General features: G+C 36.4%; 1 protein-coding gene across 7 annotated transcripts in view; it reads left to right on the top strand.

The window, feature by feature from the left end:
• LOC106873259 (uncharacterized) overlaps window positions 1-12,857 on the top strand; it is a 38,996-nt gene extending 26,139 nt beyond the window's left edge. For 5 of the 7 annotated variants that reach the window (XM_014920546.3, XM_014920548.3, XM_089338697.1 and 2 more), the window contains one exon: window positions 9,594-12,857. In XM_014920546.3, the coding sequence (XP_014776032.1) occupies window positions 9,868-11,478 (1,611 nt within the window). In that variant the 5' untranslated portion in view covers window positions 9,594-9,867 and the 3' untranslated portion in view covers window positions 11,479-12,857. The remainder of the gene's footprint in view (window positions 1-9,593) is intronic. The other 2 variants (XM_089338700.1, XM_089338699.1) reach the window with 1 other exon arrangement.
• Window positions 12,858-21,903: the final 9,046 nt, after the last annotated feature.

Below are 21,903 nucleotides of genomic sequence, written 5' to 3' on the forward strand. Positions count from 1 at the left end.
TTCTTTTATGTTTCCTTTTATTCTCATTACGATATCAACCATTCTCTTATCTGTCCCTGTGTCGCTGTTCATTTTTGACATCCGTCTTTGTTATTTTTTTCTTCAATCTTTCAATCTCTTGTATTCTTTATATTTTATCTTTCCATATTGATATATCATCTGTTCTTGTTTTATCTTTTGATATCATCCATTATCTTTTTCTATATACGTTTCTCATTTTGATATACATTTCTCATTTATCTTTCAATATCACCTGCTCTCATTTTTTAAATATTTTTCTATATCACCTGTGCCTTTTTATCTCTTTTTATCACCTGTTCCTTTTTATCTTGCCATATCACCTGTTCCATTTCTGGTTCTTTTAGTTTCCTTAGATTTCATTTGTCTTTCATATCATTCATTACCTTTATTGTCTTTTGAGATCACACATTGCTTTTTCCTTTCGTTCATAACCTTCCTATTCAGTCTTGAAGAAGGAAGAAGAGGTAGGTAGGAGGGGAGGGGCTTTATTGGTTGCTCAGTCTGCTTGAAATAGCAGCCAAATCTCCCTACCACCTTACAGACAAAAAGTTGCTAGGGCAAGAATATGAGGTCAAAGTTTAAAGTGATCAGAGCTGGAACGTTTTTCATCATAAACATTGGTTGACAGAACAAAAATACAAAAGAGGAAAATGAAAGACATACCTTTAGTTGATCTATAAAGGTATCAGGAACCATTCACCATACCTGATTCACAACTCTTCCTCACATATTTTGCTGTTCTACAGTATATATATATATATATATTGGTTCTTCTTTCTGCAGTTTTTATTAAAGATGTCTTTAGAACTTGGATGTTTTTACTCTCTGAACCCTGTCAGTAGCACAATTTGTACAGCTGTTACCTCCCAGTAAGAATATGATGGCTGTGTTTTATTAGAGATCTGTGTAGAACTTGGAAAGTTTAACTCTGTGAACCTTGCTGCTGACAAAATAATGTAAAGCTAATGTCTCCCAGGAAGTAACAAAAAAAAAAAAAAAGTCAGATGTTTTCTAAAACTGTTTATGGGTCATTGGGTCATTCATTGAAGATTTATTTCTTCTTTTCAAATCAATTTGCCAAGGATAAACCATCCTGGTAGAGGAACAGACACCTTTCCAGATGATTTACTATTCGTTACTGCTGGGAAATTGCAGTCACAATGAATTACTGATAACAATCTACATTTTGGATTTGCTGGGAGTTTACCATTTCTTGTCTTCAATCTTTTCAATTATGGAATGAACCTCAACTGAATTCCTATCCTTGGGGGAATTAGCATTTTCCATTTAAGTTGTTGTTGAGCCCTAAATCATCGCTGATTGAGTAGACCCAACACCAAAGGTTTTGCACCCCACTTTTTTTTTTTTTTTTTTACTTTCCTTTTCTTTCTGTTTTTCCAAAGTGCATTCCTGGGTTATGTTATCCAATGTCTTTTTTGTTGTTAGGACAGTAGGATGTGGTTTAAGGAAGATTTAGCTACTCTTTCTAGCAAGTTTAATTATCCCATAGAAAGCCCCACCATTCCCCATTGTGATAGCAGATTGAGGTACTGGAAGTATGGTTCCTGAATACTATTAACAAGAGACAATAGAATAAACCAATGTCCTAGATTGTTATATTCTTAATTCCAATGATGCCAACTGGTGCTTATATTGCAAATCCTTTCACATGGCTTTTTGAATTTTTTTCTTCTGTTGGTGAACTGTTTTATTACTAAACAACCAGATCGGATTGGAGCCTGGTGCAGCCTTCTGGCTCATCAGCCCTCGGTCAATCTGTCCAACCCATGCCAGAATGGAAAGTGGACATTAAGCGATGATGATGATGAACCAGCTGGGTTATCATACACTTTAAATATGTCCTTATGAATTAACGACTTTTTTTAATACTTAAAAAGTAAGGCTTCAGAGCCTTATTTTGGAGCTTTGTGTATCCTCAAATGAATAAGGATCTTGCCAGATGACTGTGCTGCAGATAGGGACCAATGGTGAAAGTGGATTGGTTTGTGTTGAGTGTACTACAATCTCTTCTTACATTGTGGATTATTAATTTGTATAGAGAGGACAGGGTCGAAGAAGGAGGGAATAGAAATGCTTCTAGGCATTCATCATCATCATCATCATCACCAATTTCAGACAGATTGATTCTTATTAATGTCTGTCATTTCCATTAAAATTTTTCTTTCCAAAAATATCTGCAAGTGTCAATAAGAACTAAATATAAATAAATAAAATTGTCTGGAGAGATTTGTTGATGCCATGATGATGTTGTTGAATTGTGTTGACAAATGAACATTCTGGAATAAATAGTACAAATACACAATTTACATCATAACAGGAGGCAGGGAAACTTGTGGTTTTTGAGGACCTTATATTAAAAATGACGTATATACGTCTTGATTATATACTGTTATATTTATTCTGGCATTTTAAAGATTACCACAAAAATAATTTAAAAAGTTAGATTCTTTTATTTCTTATTTCAGTATTTATGTTTTCACTATAAAATGTACTCATTTTTTTACATAATTGATTAAAAATTTCTTAAGTGTAATTTAATAAAATTATATTAAATTTAGAGTGGCCTTCAAATATACAAAAGAATTGTTCCCTAATCCTTGTGGTAACATTGAATTGACATCCAAAATTGTGTAACTCTGAGAAAGATATTCATTGTGGAACTTGGCCAAAAGAAAGTCCTCTGCCTGATCGCCATTGTGTAACCCCATTCATCAACCTTTCAATCTATTTAAGACAATGTCAGGGCCCTCCATGTGGCCATTTAACCTGCTACAAATAGCAAAAACCTTATCTTCAAATCATACCCTACCTTTTTTTTGACACTTTACTTTATACAATCCAAGGTAGACGGATAAAGGAAATGCTTATGTCAAAATGGTATTTGTAATGATGGCTGCTATTGATATTTTCCTTTTTTGTTTTGTTTTATTTTGTATGTAAACTAATATTTATGAAAAAAAGAAATAGACTGGGTCACCTTGGTATGAAATATTATGCACCACCTAACATGGGGACCTTTATATGGTCACTGATTTTGTTAGATATAATTGCTAACTATACCTCAAAACGTACACCTTAAACAAAATATCACATTTGATAATGTAGTCTTAGATACACCATGTCTGAAAAAAGACAGATGGAATGGTCACAGATGGCATAGCTGGATCAGGTATGACCCGAGGCAAAAAGTCACAGCAACAAAATCAGTTTCCCTCTGTTACTTGGTTTAACACAATCACAACCTGGCCTTTGGATGCCTTTTTAATGCAAGGGTTCCTGGCATCATTCTTTCACCAAATTTGATAAACACTCTTTCCTTTTTCATGCTCTGAGGGGAGAAAAAAAGAAAATATGCAAATTTTTTAAATAAAAAAGAAATTGATTTTGCATAAATATTTCATTATGTTTTCATGCTCTACCATCCAACTTGTATTTTCTTATAGATATTTGCTTGGACAAATGCTTTTATGTTAATTAAGTTTATGGAAATCACTAAAGAAGTGAAGGAGTTCTTAAGTGACATTCTATCGGGCCTCGTGCATCATCAGCCATATTTCTGTTCACTGATAACAGTGCTCCAATCATATTTTAATCCCAACAGAGATTTTTTTTCTTTTTTTGACAAAATGTGCTTAAAATAAAAGTATTGTCGTTGGTTTAAATATTTAATTTTTGAGAAAACTCCCAACCGTGTCAGCTACCCAAGCTCTTTCCCTCCTTTCGAGAGGAGACAGCTGCCTGCACTAGAAATAGTCATTCAGTAGGGGAGCCAGCACTCTTCCCTTCTCTCCCTCTCCTGTTACTGCAATAGTCTCAGCTCCTTTCAATGTATTGGGTGTATACAAACACTTCCCTAGATATAGCAGCCAAATCTCTCAACTCATTAGTTTTAAAGTAAGGAAGGACACACTGAAGGGCACTGCCTGTGATAAAATGATTGGATTGTCAGTGCTAGAATATCTTAGGATCAGAACTGACCTGGGGCTAAATCACAGCTCTGTGTTTAATGAGTATATTGCATGCACGTGTGTGTGTGTGTGTGTGTGTGTGTGTGTGTGTGTGTGTGTGTGTGTGTGTGTGTGTGTGTGTGTGTGTGTAATATAGCAGCAACAGAATGAATCATCAAATTTTAATAGCTTGACATGTTTCGAGTACTTATTCTGTCAATATTACGTAAATGTATATAATTATAAACACACACTCACACAAATTTATATACATTATAAATGTTTTACACCCATTTATTTGCCATATATGGGTGGAATGGTGGGGTTTTTTTTTTCTTTTATTTTTTCTCTCTCTCTCTCTCTCTCTTTTATAGGGACATAAAAACCATCCAGCTGTGAAGGAAAGGAGGGTGTTTCAAGTTCTGTTTCAGGTCAGATTTATTGGAGCAAGCAAACCTCTGTGGCCACAACAGTTGGGCTGTAGTAAAACCCCTGCCACAGAGATGATGGGAATGTCATTGATCACAAATCTGCTTTGATCAGGACTTAACTCTTGCACCACAGACAACAATATGCCAAGTGTGCCTCATATCAGTGTGTGCGTGGAGGAAGAGGTGGTGGCCATGGGCCTTCCAAGTCCCATTGTGACTGGTGAGATTGGATTGATGTGGTTTGCATTCTGCTTGAATTAATGCAAGTCAGGAATTGCTGGAAAGGCATGTACAATGATGGGATTCCAGAGGATTGTGATTGTAGGGAAGGATTATGTAGTGTGGGAGTAGTGTAAGGGTTTGGGTAATGAATGAGTGAAGTGTGCTTGATGGAGGCGGCACAGGACAAAGCAGTTCTGTTTCAAGGATTAGAAGCCATTGTAGTAAGGGTTGAAAAGGCAGAAGAGAGATTAGACGGGGGGGGGGGGGGGGGCATGTGTATCTGTAAGCCAGGGAACTGGGGGCATGTGAACGTGACTTTATCCATCAGTTGAGTGCCCTATCTCTGGTTGCAGTCTGTGCTATCTGTTTGTGTAATAGCAACACTGTCCCAGAAGGGGATGGTGTACTTCATTGTGGATTTCATCAGAGTTAATTGAGGTTTAATAGCTGTTAAGGGCTGAAGTATTTTCTGGTTAGGAAGAGAAGGGCCAGTCATTGAAATTTGGTCTTAGCTATATTAATGGTGCATGTAATTGTCACAAGAGATCCTCAGTGATAATGAGGGCCAGCAGTTGAAGTGATTGTGAGGGCTCTGGCCGTGTTCTGTGTATGTTTTAGAAAGTAAGTGCGAGGGGTTTTTTTTTTTTGTTGCTAGAAGTGGTAAGTTTAGCATTTATCTCTTTGAAGGATATTTTTTGAGATCTCTGATCATGGAGTAGGTGCAGATTAGGCTTGTGGTATTTAGGATGTTTGTGTTAAACCCGTTTTGTGTTGCGATCCTCCAGCAAGCTATAGATACATGGGTTCAATCTTCCCCTTTTCCCTTCCTTAAGCAGGCCACACTTGGTTTTAAGAAGCATTTTAACCATTTATGCTGTTATAGCTAAAAACAATGATGATGATGATCCTTTCTATTGTAGGCACAAGGTCTGAAATTTTAGGGAAGGGGGAAAGTCGATTACATCACCCCCAGTGTTCAACTGGTACTTATTTTATCAATCCCTAAAGGATGAAAGGTGAAGTTGACCTTCATGGAATTTGAACTCAGAACATAATGACAGATGAAATGCTGTTAAGCATTTATGTCGGCATGCTAATGATTCTGCCAGCTTGCTGCTTTCAATGATGATGATGATGATGATGATACACATGCACACACATTCATAAGTTTCTAAATAGTTGTTAATAATACAGTAAATATTTAAATTCACCCCTACAGAGTTTGGAGAACTCCAGGTGAACCGGTTCGCTAAAAGAAGGAAAAAAAAGAAGCTTCAAGTTTCTAGTTGTATTTCTTTCACATGTAGTCAGTTCAACTAATGTCCATTACATGGTTAGTTGATTTGCTAGAAATAGTAACTAAATCTCTTTAAAATTACATTCTACTTACATTTAGCAGAAGGACACTCACATTGGATGGAATGATTCTGGCTGAACTGTCTTTGATAATAGGTCTACTCAGTGGGGACCGAGCTGGGGCTAAGCAAGTGATTCTCTAGAAAATGTGATCACAAAGCATGGCAATCGCAGATTCCAATCATCTGAGGCCCCCAGGAGTGAACAGTGGTTATCATTAAAGGAGGACCTTGCTTAAAAGCCATTTCACCATTTTTTTGTTTGTTCAAATTCATCCTTCCTTTTTAAGATGGTAGGGTGGGAAATTTGGATGCTATTTCTAGCAGGCTGAGCAAGAAAGTCTTATTTCTGCAGCTTGCTAGAAAATAGCAGCCAGAGTTCTTCCATATGAGACATATTCTACTGAATTAAATTGGGAAACATTGGACAGTGTAGTCCTAGGTACACTATTCATACACACATATATGATGGGCCTCTACATAATTTCTGTTTGCCAAATTCCACTCACAATGTATTGGTGACTCCAAGACTTATAATAGAAGACACCCCAAGAGGCCAGGGAGTGAGCCTGAATCTTGAATTGTGGGGTTACTGCTAAGCACAGCTCTTAACCTTACAGTCACACACACACACACACACACACTGTGTGTGTGTGTGGATATAATGTCCTTATTTGTTTTTGTTTTTTTTTTCCAGTTATGTTTCTTTCCTGTCATAAATATTAATGCTTGTGCTGGCCATGTATTTCTTCTAAACATTAAACCCTCACCCTAACCCTAACCCTCACCCTAACCACGATATATTAACGATGGCATGTTTAATGATATCATTAGTTGTGTGTGTCAAGGTGACTTCTGTTTCCCTCACAGACTAGAGTAAATCATAAACTGCTTTGATATCATTTATCTCACAGTATTCAATAGTTTAGTATACTATAAAATATAACGATGATAACATTAATGTTCCAGTGAGGGAGCTTCTACATGGCTGATCAATTTGCTAAAAGTAGCAGCCAAATTTCCTTTAGAATCACACTCCCATATCTTAAAACGGTACATTGTCTGGAGAAGAGAGGAAAAGGAGAAATTAGATAATGTAGTCTTAAACACCTCATATACAGGCTGGGCGGTCATGGTTAGAATGCCTCTGATCATAGGTTTGCTGTATCAGGGCTGAGCCAAATCAAAACAACTCTAGTTATCAGCACAATCCTTGCATCCCACCCCTTGCTGTGAATTGCCTCTGAGAGTTGTATTTATAAATAGATTTGATGAAGCATAGCATCATTTATTCATAGCTGCTTCCATAGTGGCCATCTTCACACTACAAGGCTGTAAAGTGAATGCAATGCATTAACTGAGATTTTTATATTTTTTTAAATATATACTTTTTAATATCCAGTAATTTTTTTTTTTGTTTTTTTTTGTTTAATCCATTATTCATTTATTTAGTGTCACAGTTGACTGGTTTCTTTGTCAGGATTTGGTCTTACCAACTGAAGAGCTGTTGATTTGTATCCAGTCGCCAGTTACTGTACTCTGTCTGTTCCCTAACAAAGGCACTTAATTCTCTTCCCCCTAACGAGTTAGCTTCAGTGTGGTCACTCAGCTTGCTAGAAACAGTAGCTAAATATATGGGCTTCAAATCGCACTATACCAGTCTCAGTGGGAGACTTCATTGGAATCTTATTATAAAACTAATAAAAACAGGATGCTTTTGATCAAGGTTTGCTGAGTCAGGATCAGCCTAGGGTTTAAGTGACAACATATTTCTGTGATCCAGTTCAAAAGTGGGAGCATAAATACATTGGCTATGATGATGAGGATTCAATTTAAGGGAGATTTGCCTGCTATTTCTAGCAGGTTAAGCAGTCATATAGGAGATCACTCATTGCCTATTAGTGATAGGTTTTCGGGGATTTTTTTCCCCTCTTTTAGGTTGGAATCCTAAGAATTTGGTACTGGGCACAAACACATGACTGGCTTCCGTTCACTTTTCATCTAAATTTCACTATCAAGGCATTGGTCAGCCTAACACCAGAGTAAAAGAGACTTGGTCATGATGCCATGCAGCAAGATCACAAATGAAAGCGTGTTTTGAAGTGAAAACTGAACTTCTTAACCGGCACAGTTATGTCTTGTGTGTGTGTGTGTGTGTGTGTGTGTGCGTAGCTTAACATACACACACACACACACACATTTTTGGTTTAACAATTGAGAGAAAGACTACTCAATACTTGTCGTATATTGTATGAAGCTTTCCCATCATTCTGTCACTGCTCAGTTTATTCATCATCATTTAATGTCTGTTTTAACAGACTGATGTGAAGGGTTGGACAGTTTTGACTGGAGCTGATTAGCCAGAGGACTGCATCAAGTCCCACCCTCTACTTTTGTATGGTTTTTATAGCTGGATGACCTTTTCAACACCAACCACTTTACAGAGTGGACTGGGTACCTTTTACATGGCAGTGGTAAGGTCACCACATAACTTGCAAGATTGCTTGATGTCATTTTTCTGAAGACACTCAAAAAAATTTGTTGCCTAAGATGTTAACAGTGAGGAATTCTGTGTAGTGGTTAAGAATCACCAGTTTTGTAGAAATATATATGGATATTGTTGGAGTAGGAGTCCTACTGGTGACTCCTGTTGCTATAGTAACTGCCTTACCCCTAGGCAGAACACTGTGATAGTGACAGGATGTGAACAGCTCCAATGTACAACGAAGCAGCTGTAGTGAATTGGAACCCCAAACCAGTGGAGTTGTAAGTCTATAAACATACAATCCACTCAAGTCGTATTAGTTCTATCAATATGGCTGTAGCTTTGCAAAGAAGTGGCTTTCTCAAGCTGACTCGCTTGAGAAATGGATTGCACATACACAGTCTTTGCTACTGATTGAGACTGGTGTGGTTGTGTAGTTTAAGAAGTTGGCTTTGTAGTAGCTGCATATGGCTTTCTGTTCAATCCTGCTGCATTACCCGTTCAGTACATGTTTTCTATCTGGGTTGATCTGAGTGGAAATTGTCTGTTCTTGTTTGGTAGATTTAATCTTCTGCCCAGGTTTAAGTCTTGGTCAGCAGAGACAACCTGTATTAGTATGAAGGCCATGACTTTAGTCCCCAGATAACTTCCTTCCCCAGTCTCAGACCCTGGACAATGTTATGGCTGCTACCCTGTCTCCTCTAAATCATTATAAGAAATTGATTTGATAGCTTCTGGAATTTCTTATCGTTAACTTTTATAACGAAGGTAGGATATATAAGGGAAAATATATATATCTTTCCAAATTAGTTTCACTTAGGATGAGCCTGTTGCTGACTTGCAAGAAATAACAGCCAAATCTGCTGAAAAAAGGCTAGGCATCATTAGATCTACAACATGTCTGGTAAATGGCAGACTGGTTAAAGCTTGACACCTTTCATTATAATTGACCAAAAGTTAAACAAAATTTTAACAGACAAAATGAAGTAGGACTGGTTATCAGATGAAGATATACAGAAAGAGTCAGTTTTAAATTGATTTCATTTCTATTTCTGATTGAATAAGTAAGAGATTTTTCTCTAATATTTCTCTTTTTTTCTTTCTATTCCAGGTGCTGTCAACATTTGCTGACGTCTTGTGGAATATTCAAACTTTAAATTCTTAAAATTATCAGTTCTAACATTCCTTCCCCCAATTTTTTTTTTTTTTTGATTTTGGGGAATAACTTCTTTTTTTTTTTTCCCTATGAATCTTCAAGAATAAAGAGAGTGGGTCTCTTCAAAGCTCTGTGTCTAGTTAAGACGGTTGTGTCTGACTTAGACTCTGGTGTGTTTATCTAAAGATTGATTGTCTGTTTTAAACTGTTGTGTCTAAGACTTTGAAGGATGGGTTTCAAATGTAACTTTTGTTCAAAGATTTTTAACCAAAAGTCGGATTTGATGCTTCATGAAGCTCACCATGCCAGAGAAGCTTTCTTCAGGGCTTGTTCGCAACAGCAACAACAGCAACAACACCACCAGCAACAGCAGCATCAGCAGCAACAACTGCAGCAACGACAACAGCAACATCAACAGCATCAGCAGCAACAGCAGAATAACATATCAAAAAAGACCTCTCTATTGAACCTGTCGACTTCTCCTTCGCATGTTCTCAATTTGAAATGCATTTACTGCCAAGAGATATTTCACGACCAGTGCACTCTTGCAGAGCATGTACAAATGCAGCACTTGGGCAAGAAAGTGCTCACCTGTCACCTTTGTGATAAGACTTTTTCACGTTCTTCAGATCTTGCTATTCATATGCGTGTTCATTCGGGCGAGAAGCCGTTTTCTTGCAATGTCTGCGACAAGTCGTTTACCCAACTGTCAAACCTTGCCACCCACAAGCGTATCCATTCTGGAGAGAAACCTTATCAATGCCCAGAGTGCTACAAGGCCTTTTCAGATTCTTCAGCATTGTCACGCCATGTTAGAATTCATTCTGGGGAAAAGCCATTCAAGTGCGACATTTGTTATAAATCTTTTTCCATCTCTTCCAATTTGTCTATGCATTTGCGGACACATTCAGGTGAGAAACCATTCCGGTGTGATGTTTGTGATAAAACCTTCTCCCAGTCGGCCCACCTTGCAACTCACATGAGAACACATTGTGGAGATAAAATTTTTATATGTAAAGTTTGCGGAAAGGCTTTTACCAATTCTTCTAATTTGGCGTTACATATGACTGTGCACTCTGGGCAGAAACCTTTCACCTGTTACCTGTGCCACAGGTCGTTCCCTCAGTCCTCACTGCTCTCGGCTCACATGGCAACTCACTCTGCCGAATTAGATGCTGCTGCTATGGGCAGGCTGTTTATGTCTCCCGGCAACAATATCCATCACATGAACGAGAACTCCCCAGCATCGTCATCGTCGTCCGTCTCTCCGTCGCATTCCCCATCACCACAGCAACACCACCAGCTATCCACGACGAACACGATTGCTGCACACAACCACAACCATTACCACATGCAACAATCACAGCCACAACATTCTGGCATCCGCTCCTCACCCGACCTGCAGCCGACCTACTCCCACAAGAACAACAAACACATGATCATTGATAAGGATCCAATGCAGCACGTCTCTCCAAACCACACGGTGTCCGAAGTGATGGCATCCCTGTCGGCAAATGAAAAGACTTTCAGAAGAAACAGTGGCAGCGGAACTGCTATGAACACCAACAACAACAACATCATCACTTGCAATAACAATATCAATCTCAACAACAGCAGCAGCAGCAGCAGCAATATCAACAACAACTGCAGCAGCAGTAGCAACAACAATAATAGCAACAGCAGCAAACATTGTGGGAACCAGCCAACCGTGAAGAAGGCCATACCACGTAGTGAGATGGTGAAGATATTCCGAGATGTTGCTGAATCATTATGGGGCGTGAGTGGTGAAGATATTGCTGAAGATATTCGTGAAGATGGCATCACAGGCACAACTTTCTGAATCATGAAGAAATCACCATTCACTCATAAATAACTACACTCACACACTCAGTGTGAGTGTGAGTGTCTGTGTGTGTATACATATTTATCATGTGTGATATATACACACACTCGTGTATATACATGTATGTATGTATACATATACATACACAAGCAAACTAGGTTAGAAGCTGCTGTTTGTTTGTATTAAACTTTTGATGAAATTAGAAACACTGTAGATTGCTATTATCATTATTATTATTATTATGAATAATAATAATAATAATAATAATTATTAGTATTTTTTTTTAAGTTCTTTCCATTTTTTTTCTTAAAACCAATTATAATGATGCCAAGTAAACCTCTCTTTATCATTATCACTACTATCACCATTTTTCTTTGTCTTCTTCCTATTATTATTATTATTATTATTATTATTATTATTATTATTATTATTATTATTATATAAGGCAGCGAACTGGCAGAATTGTTGGCCAGAACAAATGCTTTGCAGCATTTTGTCCATCTTCACATTCTGAGTTCAGATTCCACTGAGGTTAACTTTGCCTTTCATCCTTTCAAGGTCGATAAAATAAGCACCAGTCTGAACACTGGGGTCGATGGACTCGACTTGACCCCCTCCCCACAAATTTGCTGGCCTTGTGCCAACATTGTATTATTATTATTATTATTATTATTATTATTAGGATGGTTGGAAATAGTAGTGCCATAAATTATAAAACATTATAACATTTAGTTTTACCCCTGTTGATTCAAAGATCATATCCCTCCAGAGTTGACATTGCCTTTCATCCTTCCAGGGTCTGGATGGATGTATAGGTGAATGGGTTGGGTTGGATTTGGTCAGCATTGATAATCAGTTTAATGCTTTCCTAAACTGAACTTTTACCAAATGCAAGCAATCAGGACTCGAGTGTTTTGCTAACATGTAGCAGTAACTTCTTTCACACAACTAAATCTGTGTTTCTGCTTTTGGTTCCCCACATTGCTCATGTCATAGTCAAAAGATAGGCATTAATGATTGCTTGACCTGCTAGAAATGGAAGGCAAATCCCCTTCAAACTTTAAAAATGGGAAGAACAATGGATAATGTATAAAAGACAGAATGGTGGCTAGAATGACTTTGATCAGAATTAACTTGGGGCCAAAAAACAGCATTTTACTCAGCAGTGCCCCCTTTCCCCTCGCCCAACATACTTTACATCCCTTATAAATTGTATGTTTCATGGTTCACATAAGAAATTCCACATATTTAGTGGTGGTGGTCACAGTGATGATAAATTGACAGAATGCCATAATGGCAATTAGTCTCTACTAAGAATGACTTTATTAGATGAGGTAACATCAACTTGTAAAAATAGCAGCCAATTCTTCCTCAAATCTCACCATACTCATCTTTTAAAACAAACAGTGAATCATTAGATAATGAGAGTACAAGGGTCTGTCGAATATTCAGCCACTTGTACATTCAGTGATTTGGAGAGGTCAGTTGGTCAAACAACTGGTCACTCACCTTTAAAACCAACAGAGACTAGCTTACTCATTGTGCTAGAAATAATCACTAAAAGCCAGACTAAAAACTTCATGCTTATTCAGTAACTGGGGCAGTGGATTCGTAGAATTGGGTGGAATATCAGACATAATGCTTTGTGATTTTCTTCTGGTTCTTTAAATTCTGAGTTCAAATCCTACTGAGCTTAGCTTCCACCAGACAAGTACTGGGATCAGTGATATTGACTAAATCCCTCCCCTCAACATTGCTGGCCTTCTTTCTAAATCCGAAAACCATAGATTTGGTACCATTAGTAGACATTCTCCGTCTCTTTTTCACAAGAAACCACTTGACTCCCTTTTTAAACTGTTTCTCCTCAAAACGCATCAACCCAGCAGCAGCCCACCCGTCACTCATTTCCTCACAGCCTAAACTTTACTCAAAAAATACTCTGCGATATTCAGTCTTGACTCTGAATATAAAAGGTCCCATTGAGGATCATTTGGCCTTCCATGGTTCGGTGGGTGCTGATGATTAAAACGAGTTCCTGTATATAATACTGGGTGTTGATTCTCTCAATGAAGCCCATTCTTTAGGAATGGGCCACCAAGGTGCTCAATGAACAGAATTATTAAATCTGGTATGTTTGCTTTCTATCCTGACATGGTTGATAAAATTTAGAACTTGTAAAGTATTGAAGTTGATTAAATTGGCTACATCTACCCTTCCCGTCACTCCCCCCTCCCCTCCGGACTTGTGCCTCTATTATAAATTTCTTTTTATTGGCAGAGTTGGTAGAGCACCAAACAGTAACTTGTGGTATTTTGTTTGGTTCAGATTCTGTTGAGCCCAACTTTGCTTCCTATCCTCCTGGGATCGATAAAATAAGAACCATCCAAGCACTGGCATTAAATCAATTGTATCCCCCAACTCCACCTCGAAATGGGAGACCTCATGTCGTCATTACAAATTATCATCAGAATTTTGTTGTTATATTTTGGAAGAATCATATTAAAGCCTATAAACACACTAATTGCTGTCAACTTTTTGTTTTTATTCATATTCCAAAAGTCTCAGGTGACATTTTTGTTTTATGTGACCTGAGTGAAAAAAGGTCATGGGGAAAGTTTGATGAAGAATTTTAGGAACATGGCTAAAAGCAAGTAAACAACAACTGCTGGGTGTATTTAAAGGGTTTAATGGGGTTCTTCCGAAATATGATGATGATGTGTAGCAATGGCACAAGGGCTCAAATTTTGGGTGAAACCAAAAGAAATTCTTTTCTTCTGTGAGTCATTGGTGTTGGAGTGCCAGAAAAGGTGAGCTATTGGACAATATATTTAATTTGTGTCGCTACATTCTGGGTTCAAATCCTTCCCCCCCCCCCCCCATTGATTAAATGGAATGGTCAAAGTAAATACCAGTCATGTACTGAGGTTGATTCACTTGACAATAAACCCCACTCCCTTTCTGCCAACATGTATAGCATTGTGCCAATGTGAGAAATTCTTGTCATAAAGATGAGAGTTTGTGCTAAACATTTAAGACGTTGCAGTGTTTGCATTCCTTTACAATCTGAGTTCAAATCACATCAGAGTTGACTTTGTCATCTTTCTGGGATCGATAATATGTACTAGTCAAATACAGTTTAATTAACTGTTCCCTCCCTACCTCAAGAGGTGTAGCCTTGTGCCTGTGTAGAGATTATTAGGATTATTATTATTATTATTATTATTACTAGAGAAATTCACTCTTTCTCTGAATTGGACACAAAAGTTTAATCAATCATATCTTATTGTGAGAGCAAGAAAACAAAATGGGCCAGCATTTGGTTCACCACCACCACCATCATTATCATCATCGTCATCGTCATCGTCATGTGTGTGTGTGTGTGTCCATATATGTATATATGTATGTATATACACACACACACAATCTGATGATTCACTCTGTCACTTTCTCCTTGCTTTGTGTGTTCCTTTTACCAGAGATAGGAATTACAATGTATCTTTATTTTAATTTTATTTATCAGTTTTAAATGTCAAACTGTTGCAATTAATGTTACCATAATCTAAAGCCAGTTTTTTTTTTGTGATAAGAAAATTTGAAGTTTATATCAGTTTAATTTTGAAAAAAAGAAAAAAAAATTGAAACATTAAATTCAAGTTATTAAAAAAATGTTCTTACCAAGTATATAAAACAAACCTGGAATTGAATTTTAAAAAAAAAAAAGATAATTTGAACTGGGGGGGAAAAAATTGTTCAAAAACCCAAATTTCTAAAACTGAACTTAAAAGGGGGTGTAGAATTGATAAAATATTGCCATTTGACCTAATAATGTTTGGGGAATGAGAAAATAGGATGTTGTGACATTTATGGCTTTCCAGACCAGAGATCATTAGTGGTGTAAGTGAAGAGAAATGGCTGCAAATGAGAATCCAAGACTTGGTTGCAATTTCAATTAGAGTTGATCAGAAAACAAAAAAACAACAAAAAAAAAATATTTATAACTTTTTTTTTCTTTGCTTGTCAAATTTGAAACCTTAAAATATCCCAAATCTGCTCCAATCCTGTTTATTTTTAAACTTTTTTTTTTTTATCATTTTCACCTGTGGGAGTATTTGAAACAGTGGGATGAGCAAACAGTTGAATGAGGTGTAATTTGGGTTTATGGCTTGGTGCTAGTGAGATGTTATAATCTATAAATAGATGGGGAGGGGTGTATCCCCTACTCTACATAAATACCTCCTAAAAAAAAAAAAAACTTAATCTGAAAGACATTGTATAAAATGAACCAAAATTTTCAGTCTCATATCTGAGTTTCCCTACTAAATTTTTTGTGGGTGAGGAGGGTGTTATTTTCTTCCTTCCCCCCTTCTATTTCTCAAAGACTCTTGCAATCTGACCAGTTCCTCATCAACTTGTATAATCATCATACCATCTTTGTAATGTTCCAACATCTTCGCTTATCATTATTATTTTTTTTTAATGTCATTTTTTTCCCTGTAATTTTCATCAGTGTTCATAATTGTAATTTTTCACTTGCATTGCCAAAATTTCCTTTGTGAGAAAGTATGAATGTCACCACTTCTCTATTCCTCTCCCATCACACACTCACAAAGTTTTGTGCCCATGTAAAGAAAACGAAAAATATTATAACCTTCACCTAGACAAAACTGTTACCTTTATACGTTCCCAGAAAAGTGGGAATGAATGATGCAACTTCCCATTTCAGTCTATTCTATAAATCAGAGGCCTTGGGCCTATGTAAAAAGCTGTTCCTCTCATTTTTATTTTTATTTTATTATACTCACTGTTATGTTTTATTGTTGTTATTTATTTATTTATTTATTTATTTTTACAATATTTTTCCACTTGATTGACTTGATTGACTCTTTCAGTGTTGGCAGCACTCTCCTTTTGCCTTATGAGCGACAAAACGAATCTATCAGGACTGCTTCTGCAATAAACACACCCACTGGTTAATGATGCATTATATCAAGCAGCAATAATGCAGGTCTTGAGCAGGCTCTTTGGTTTTGCTGAGAGGAAGATAGGTTCTATAATACTCTAGTGCCATGAAAAAAATGTACCTAATAGCCTCTGTAAAGTGGTAAGCGTTAAGATAGACGTCCAGCCATTGAAGTCCTACCAAAACTGATACTTTGGAGCAAGGTGTTTTTTCTCTGCCTTGTCAGCACAGAAAAACTGACAAAGTGATAATGATATTTCAAAATTCTGGAATGATATAGCCAAGATTATTATTATTGAATTCAAATTCCTCTTTTGTCAACTTTGTCTTTGATTGTTCTGGAATTGATCAAATAAGTGCCAGTTAAATCACTGAGTTGATTTAACTGGTTCTTCCTATCCACAATTCGTCGTCTTCTATCTAAGTCAGAAATTATTATTATTTAACCCTTTACTCTCAGTTTACTCTGTGAAATGTTGTGTTTATTTCTTCTTATTGTTTTGAATTAATCCTGGATTATCTCATAGTTTTGAGATTTCAATGATGTGATTGTTTATTCTTAGAATGACATTGTAGCATAAGTGTGAGAGGCTGGATCTGACCAGTTTAGACAAAACAGGCAAAATATTTTGGCCTGATATGTCCAGTTTAAATGCTAAAAGGTTAAGGGTGGTAGATTGGTGAATTTGATGGAGCATCATAAAATAGCTGATCTGGCAGTATTTATAGTTGAGGTCATCTTTTGTCTTTCCTGTGTCTGGAGCCAATAAAATAACAATCCCAAGTATGGAGAGTATTGATCAGGCTCTCTCTACCATATTCTGGCTTTATACCTCTAAGAAATTAATAGCAAGGATGATGAGAGTATCACTAATACAAGAGTGCCATCCGGTCAAAAAAGAACCGGGGTTGGTGACCAGTACACTTTGTAAAGTGGTTGGCTCTAAGAAAGGCATCTAGCTGTAGAAACCATACCAAAACAGACAATATAGAGCCTGATGCAGTTCTGGTCCAGTCCATACAATCATGGGAAACATGTTAAATGATTTCGTTGCTGTCCCTTTTGCATCAGATATCACCATGGCAATCATTGCTTTTCATCCTTCTGGGATCAATAAAATAAATACCAGTTATATAAGTTTATCTTTGTTTAAACATATTAAGAGATGAAAGGGTTTATTGCTATAACCGGTTATTTTGATTGAGTCTCCTGCTTTCTCCTGATTTTTGAAATTTATGCTTCAGACAGCCATGGTACTTCACCTCTTTTCTTAATAATCATTTTGGTACCAACTCCCTTCAGACTACGTCTTCAGAATTTTGTGCAAGAATTTTTCGATAAGATGTTCTAAACATCAGCTTAACTCATTTAGTCTATATAGTTGTTGGTGCTTGAAATAGTCTTATGGGAAGAAAACTGCCAAATTGGACAAACCTCTAAGATTCTTTGCTTTAAAAACAATATTGCAGAAGCATTAATTTGGATTTGTTTCAGCCAAAGCTTGGTGCAGGCCATGTCTCACATTACAATATTTGATTTTCTTCCCACCTGATACCAGACTTGAATCCCACAATTTGGTGTTGCAGACATCTGTGTACACATCCACACACACACTTGTACATAGACTCTACACACATACAGGTGTATGTATGCACATACAGTTGCTAAAACATATAATAAACGCACTGTGGGTGTCAGATAAAGTGAAAGAGTAAAATAGAATGTGTGAATGAAAAAAGATGGACTGTATGTGTAAGTATACACAGGGCAATAATACATTAAACTGACCATCCACTTATATAATACCCATTCCATATTTATATTATTTGAGCATTGCAGTAGTTGTTCAGGATTCCAAGTTTATATGAGTTACCTCCCCTATATATATATATATATATATATATATATATGTATATATTACACGAGGTCATGTAAGTTCAAAGAAGATATTCCTGCTCTGATGATCTCGTCTCTTGTTCAGAGATAATGTGCCGCGGGCTACATAATCCATCTGTCCTTTTCTGGGTAACGATAGGAGGGAGATTTAGCTATCACGTAGAGGTTGTCTTGGCTTCTTCAACCAATGATTTTATGACATAAAAATCTCACTGAGATAAGCTGCTCTGAAGAATGAAATTTCTTGAGTCTAATAAAGACCAGAAGCTAAACCAGAGTTGTCTCCCTTATTGAAATAATTAAAAATGATACAATTAGTCATTATCTAACGTCTTTTCCTCACCACATAAATGTTTCTAATTAGATTCTTGGTGCTAATTACATTAAGTATGTTAACATTAGCTTAACTATTACTTTTCATAGCGATAGCATCTCATTTGAGATTTTTGTCTTGCAATATTGTACATCTACATGGTGATTCTCCTCACCATTTTAAGGTGAGTGATGTCTGTTTTACTGTTGAGTTCTTAATTAAATTGAAACCTGTTTAGAGTTGTTTCCCATACTTTCAGAAATGTCAAAAATAATATTAACTCTTGATAATGGCCACAACTTTGAATGCAATAAACACTGGTTTATTTAAAAGGGGCAGCTATCATTAACCCAGAGATGTGATGGGTTCAAACAAAAACACTTGTTAATTAAAGAGTGTTCCCACTGCTTACAACAGTTTAATGTCTGCACCAACTCAGAACCTGTTTAAGGTGAACCAAGGACAGAGCTTCTATATGGTTGTTCAGCCTACAAGAAATAGAAACCAGATCTCTCAAATGGCAATCTATTCTTTGGCAAACAGTGTCACATAGGATAAATTCATCCTAAGTGTGCAAAACCAAAGTTAAGTGCAGGATGGTCCAGGCTGGAACACTTTTGAGCATGGATTACTAGAGTTAGCTTTAATAGAAATATCCAACTCCAGTTTGCTTTGCACCAAAGAAATCCGTTTAACTCTGGCATCGTGAAGCAGGGAACTGCAAGGAAGGCATGGGCCACTGACCCATCTCTAGGGTCAATAACTCCAAGTCACTCTATATCCGGATGGAAGGCAGCATGATTAAGGAGTGAATTTTGTCAGCTCTGTGTTTCTGTATTTGGTGCCCTTGTGTGGAGATGTTGGGCAAGTATCTTCTACCACAGCCCTGGTTTGATCGAGCCCCTGTGAGTGAATCTGGTTGGAAGTAGCTGTAATGGATGTGTACCTGGGTGTGTTTGCTAATGTTGCATGAAAAAGATATCAAAATGAAATGATGACTTGAATTGAGTATGATGGGCAAAAACTGTTGAAGGCAGTGCTCCAGAATGGCAGCAGTCCAATGACTGAAGTCAGTAAAATGAATGTTGATGCCTGTCATGGGACCAGATCATGATTTTTGGGAAAATGTTAATGTGGTTCATCTTTTATGCATATTTCCACCACGACTTTATTAAAACACCAGCAAATAGAATATTATTTCATGACATTGCAAAGTGGAGCTTGAGAGCTGTTCACACCAACCCATGGCTGCAGATGATAAGAAAAATCCTTTAATACTGGATATGTGCAACTGTCCAAGCTGTCTGGTAAATAGAATTTAATTTCAATTATTTTTAATTCCAACTCTTTTTTTTTTTTTTCTTTTTCTTTTAGTTTTGAGTTTAAAATTGGGAAAACATGTTATTAGAAGGAAGATGAAAAAAATTTAAATTTTAATAACTGAAATTGAAATCCAGTGAATTGAGATTCAATTATTGAACTGCAATTTGAGTTTTATGGCATTGATTTTTTAGAAATTTTCTTTTGAAATTGAATTTTTTTCATTTCCATTAATATTTCTTTCTCTCCTTTAGATTTTGGTTTATGAAAACACAAATTTTATAAATTTGAAAGAGAATTTCTATTCTGTGGTTTCTATTATCTATCAACCAGTAATTTAGGAACTAAAAACTGCGCATCAGAATTCTCTGTTCTAAAGTGGTCAACTAGTTTCAGGATCAATCCCACTGAATGGCACTTTGGGTAAGTGTCTTCTTTGAGAGTACTAAGACAACCAAAGCATTATTAGGAAATTTAGTTGGTGGTAATTATGGGAAAACTGTCATATGTATGTGTGTGTGTGTCCTTGCCTCCGTGTCGTTTGATGGTTGCAAACGAGTGTCATATCCTACATGTGATGTTGCTCATTTCCAGTCTTCTCCATGTCAACGAAAGCCAGGTATAGAGGTTTACCTTTGGCTAGGAATTTCTCCTGCAGCTGTCTTACCAGAAATATAGCATCAGTGGTGCTTTTCCCTGGCACGAACCCAAACTGCATCTCATCTAAACTGACTCTCTCCCTAATTAGTTGGGCTATGACCCTCTCCGTGAACTTCATTACCTGATCCAATAATTTGATACGCCTGTAGGTATTTCTATCTAAAGTATCACCTTTACCTTTGTAGCAGTTGACTAAGCTATAGCCAACACCCCCAATGTATGTATATGTATACATATGTATATATATATATACATTTGTATATATGTATGTATATATATATATATATATATATATATATATATACACGTATGTATGTTTATATATATACACACACATGTATGTATGTTTATATATATACAAATGTATATATATATATATATATATATAATGTGTGTATTCATATATATAGATCATATATATAAATGAATGTGTGTGTCTGTGTACAAATAGCTAAAATGTAGATAAAAGATACAATATAACAAATAAAAGCTGGTAAAGTCTTGTGATCAGTGATCGACCAATCAAAATGCAAATAGGCTAATTAATTCATATTTGTGTTATGGCTGCATAAGCAATATTCACAGTTGAGTAAAGGGAAACAACACTTTGCATTGAAATCATTTTATTGCACTTTTAATGTTTTGCTTTTTTGTTTGTTGTGTTGGAGAGTTTTTTTTTGGGGGGGGAGGTGTGGTTATTTGTTCTACATCTCCTTCCTAATTGGAAAGAGTTGAAAAACCATTTGACTGGAATTTACAAATGATGTAATTTGTGATATACAGAGATAACCTAACATTATGTATGTGTGTTAGGTTTAGGTGTGTGGATGGGTGAGTCTCTATGTGTATATATACATACGTGCATGTGTTTGTATGTGCATAAATGTATCTGTCTGTACATGTATGTATATATATATATATATATATATATATATATATATATATATATATATATATATATATATATATATTGGGTTGGCAACTAAGTTCTCGCCGTTTTAAAAAATTTAAATTAAGGGAATCTTTCTTTCTGCTCACTGCCTTCTTGTAGAAAAGATGTATTTTTTCTATCTCTTCTCTCATGCACGTCTACCTTAAGCGTTCCTAATAATTTTTCTATCGTCTTGGCTTAACAGCCCTCACTGTCCTGTTCTTGTTAATACTTTCACCCTCTGAGCAAAGTCTCATGTTTATAAAGAAGCTTTGTGTGTGTCCCATAGTGTGGTACGGTAGACACGTGGCAAAATTATAAGAAATGTTCTAACTGCTTTG

Source organism: Octopus bimaculoides, chromosome 20 (genome assembly GCF_046866305.1).
Source record: "Octopus bimaculoides isolate indiv1 chromosome 20, ASM4686630v1, whole genome shotgun sequence".
NCBI lineage: Eukaryota > Metazoa > Mollusca > Cephalopoda > Octopoda > Octopodidae > Octopus > Octopus bimaculoides.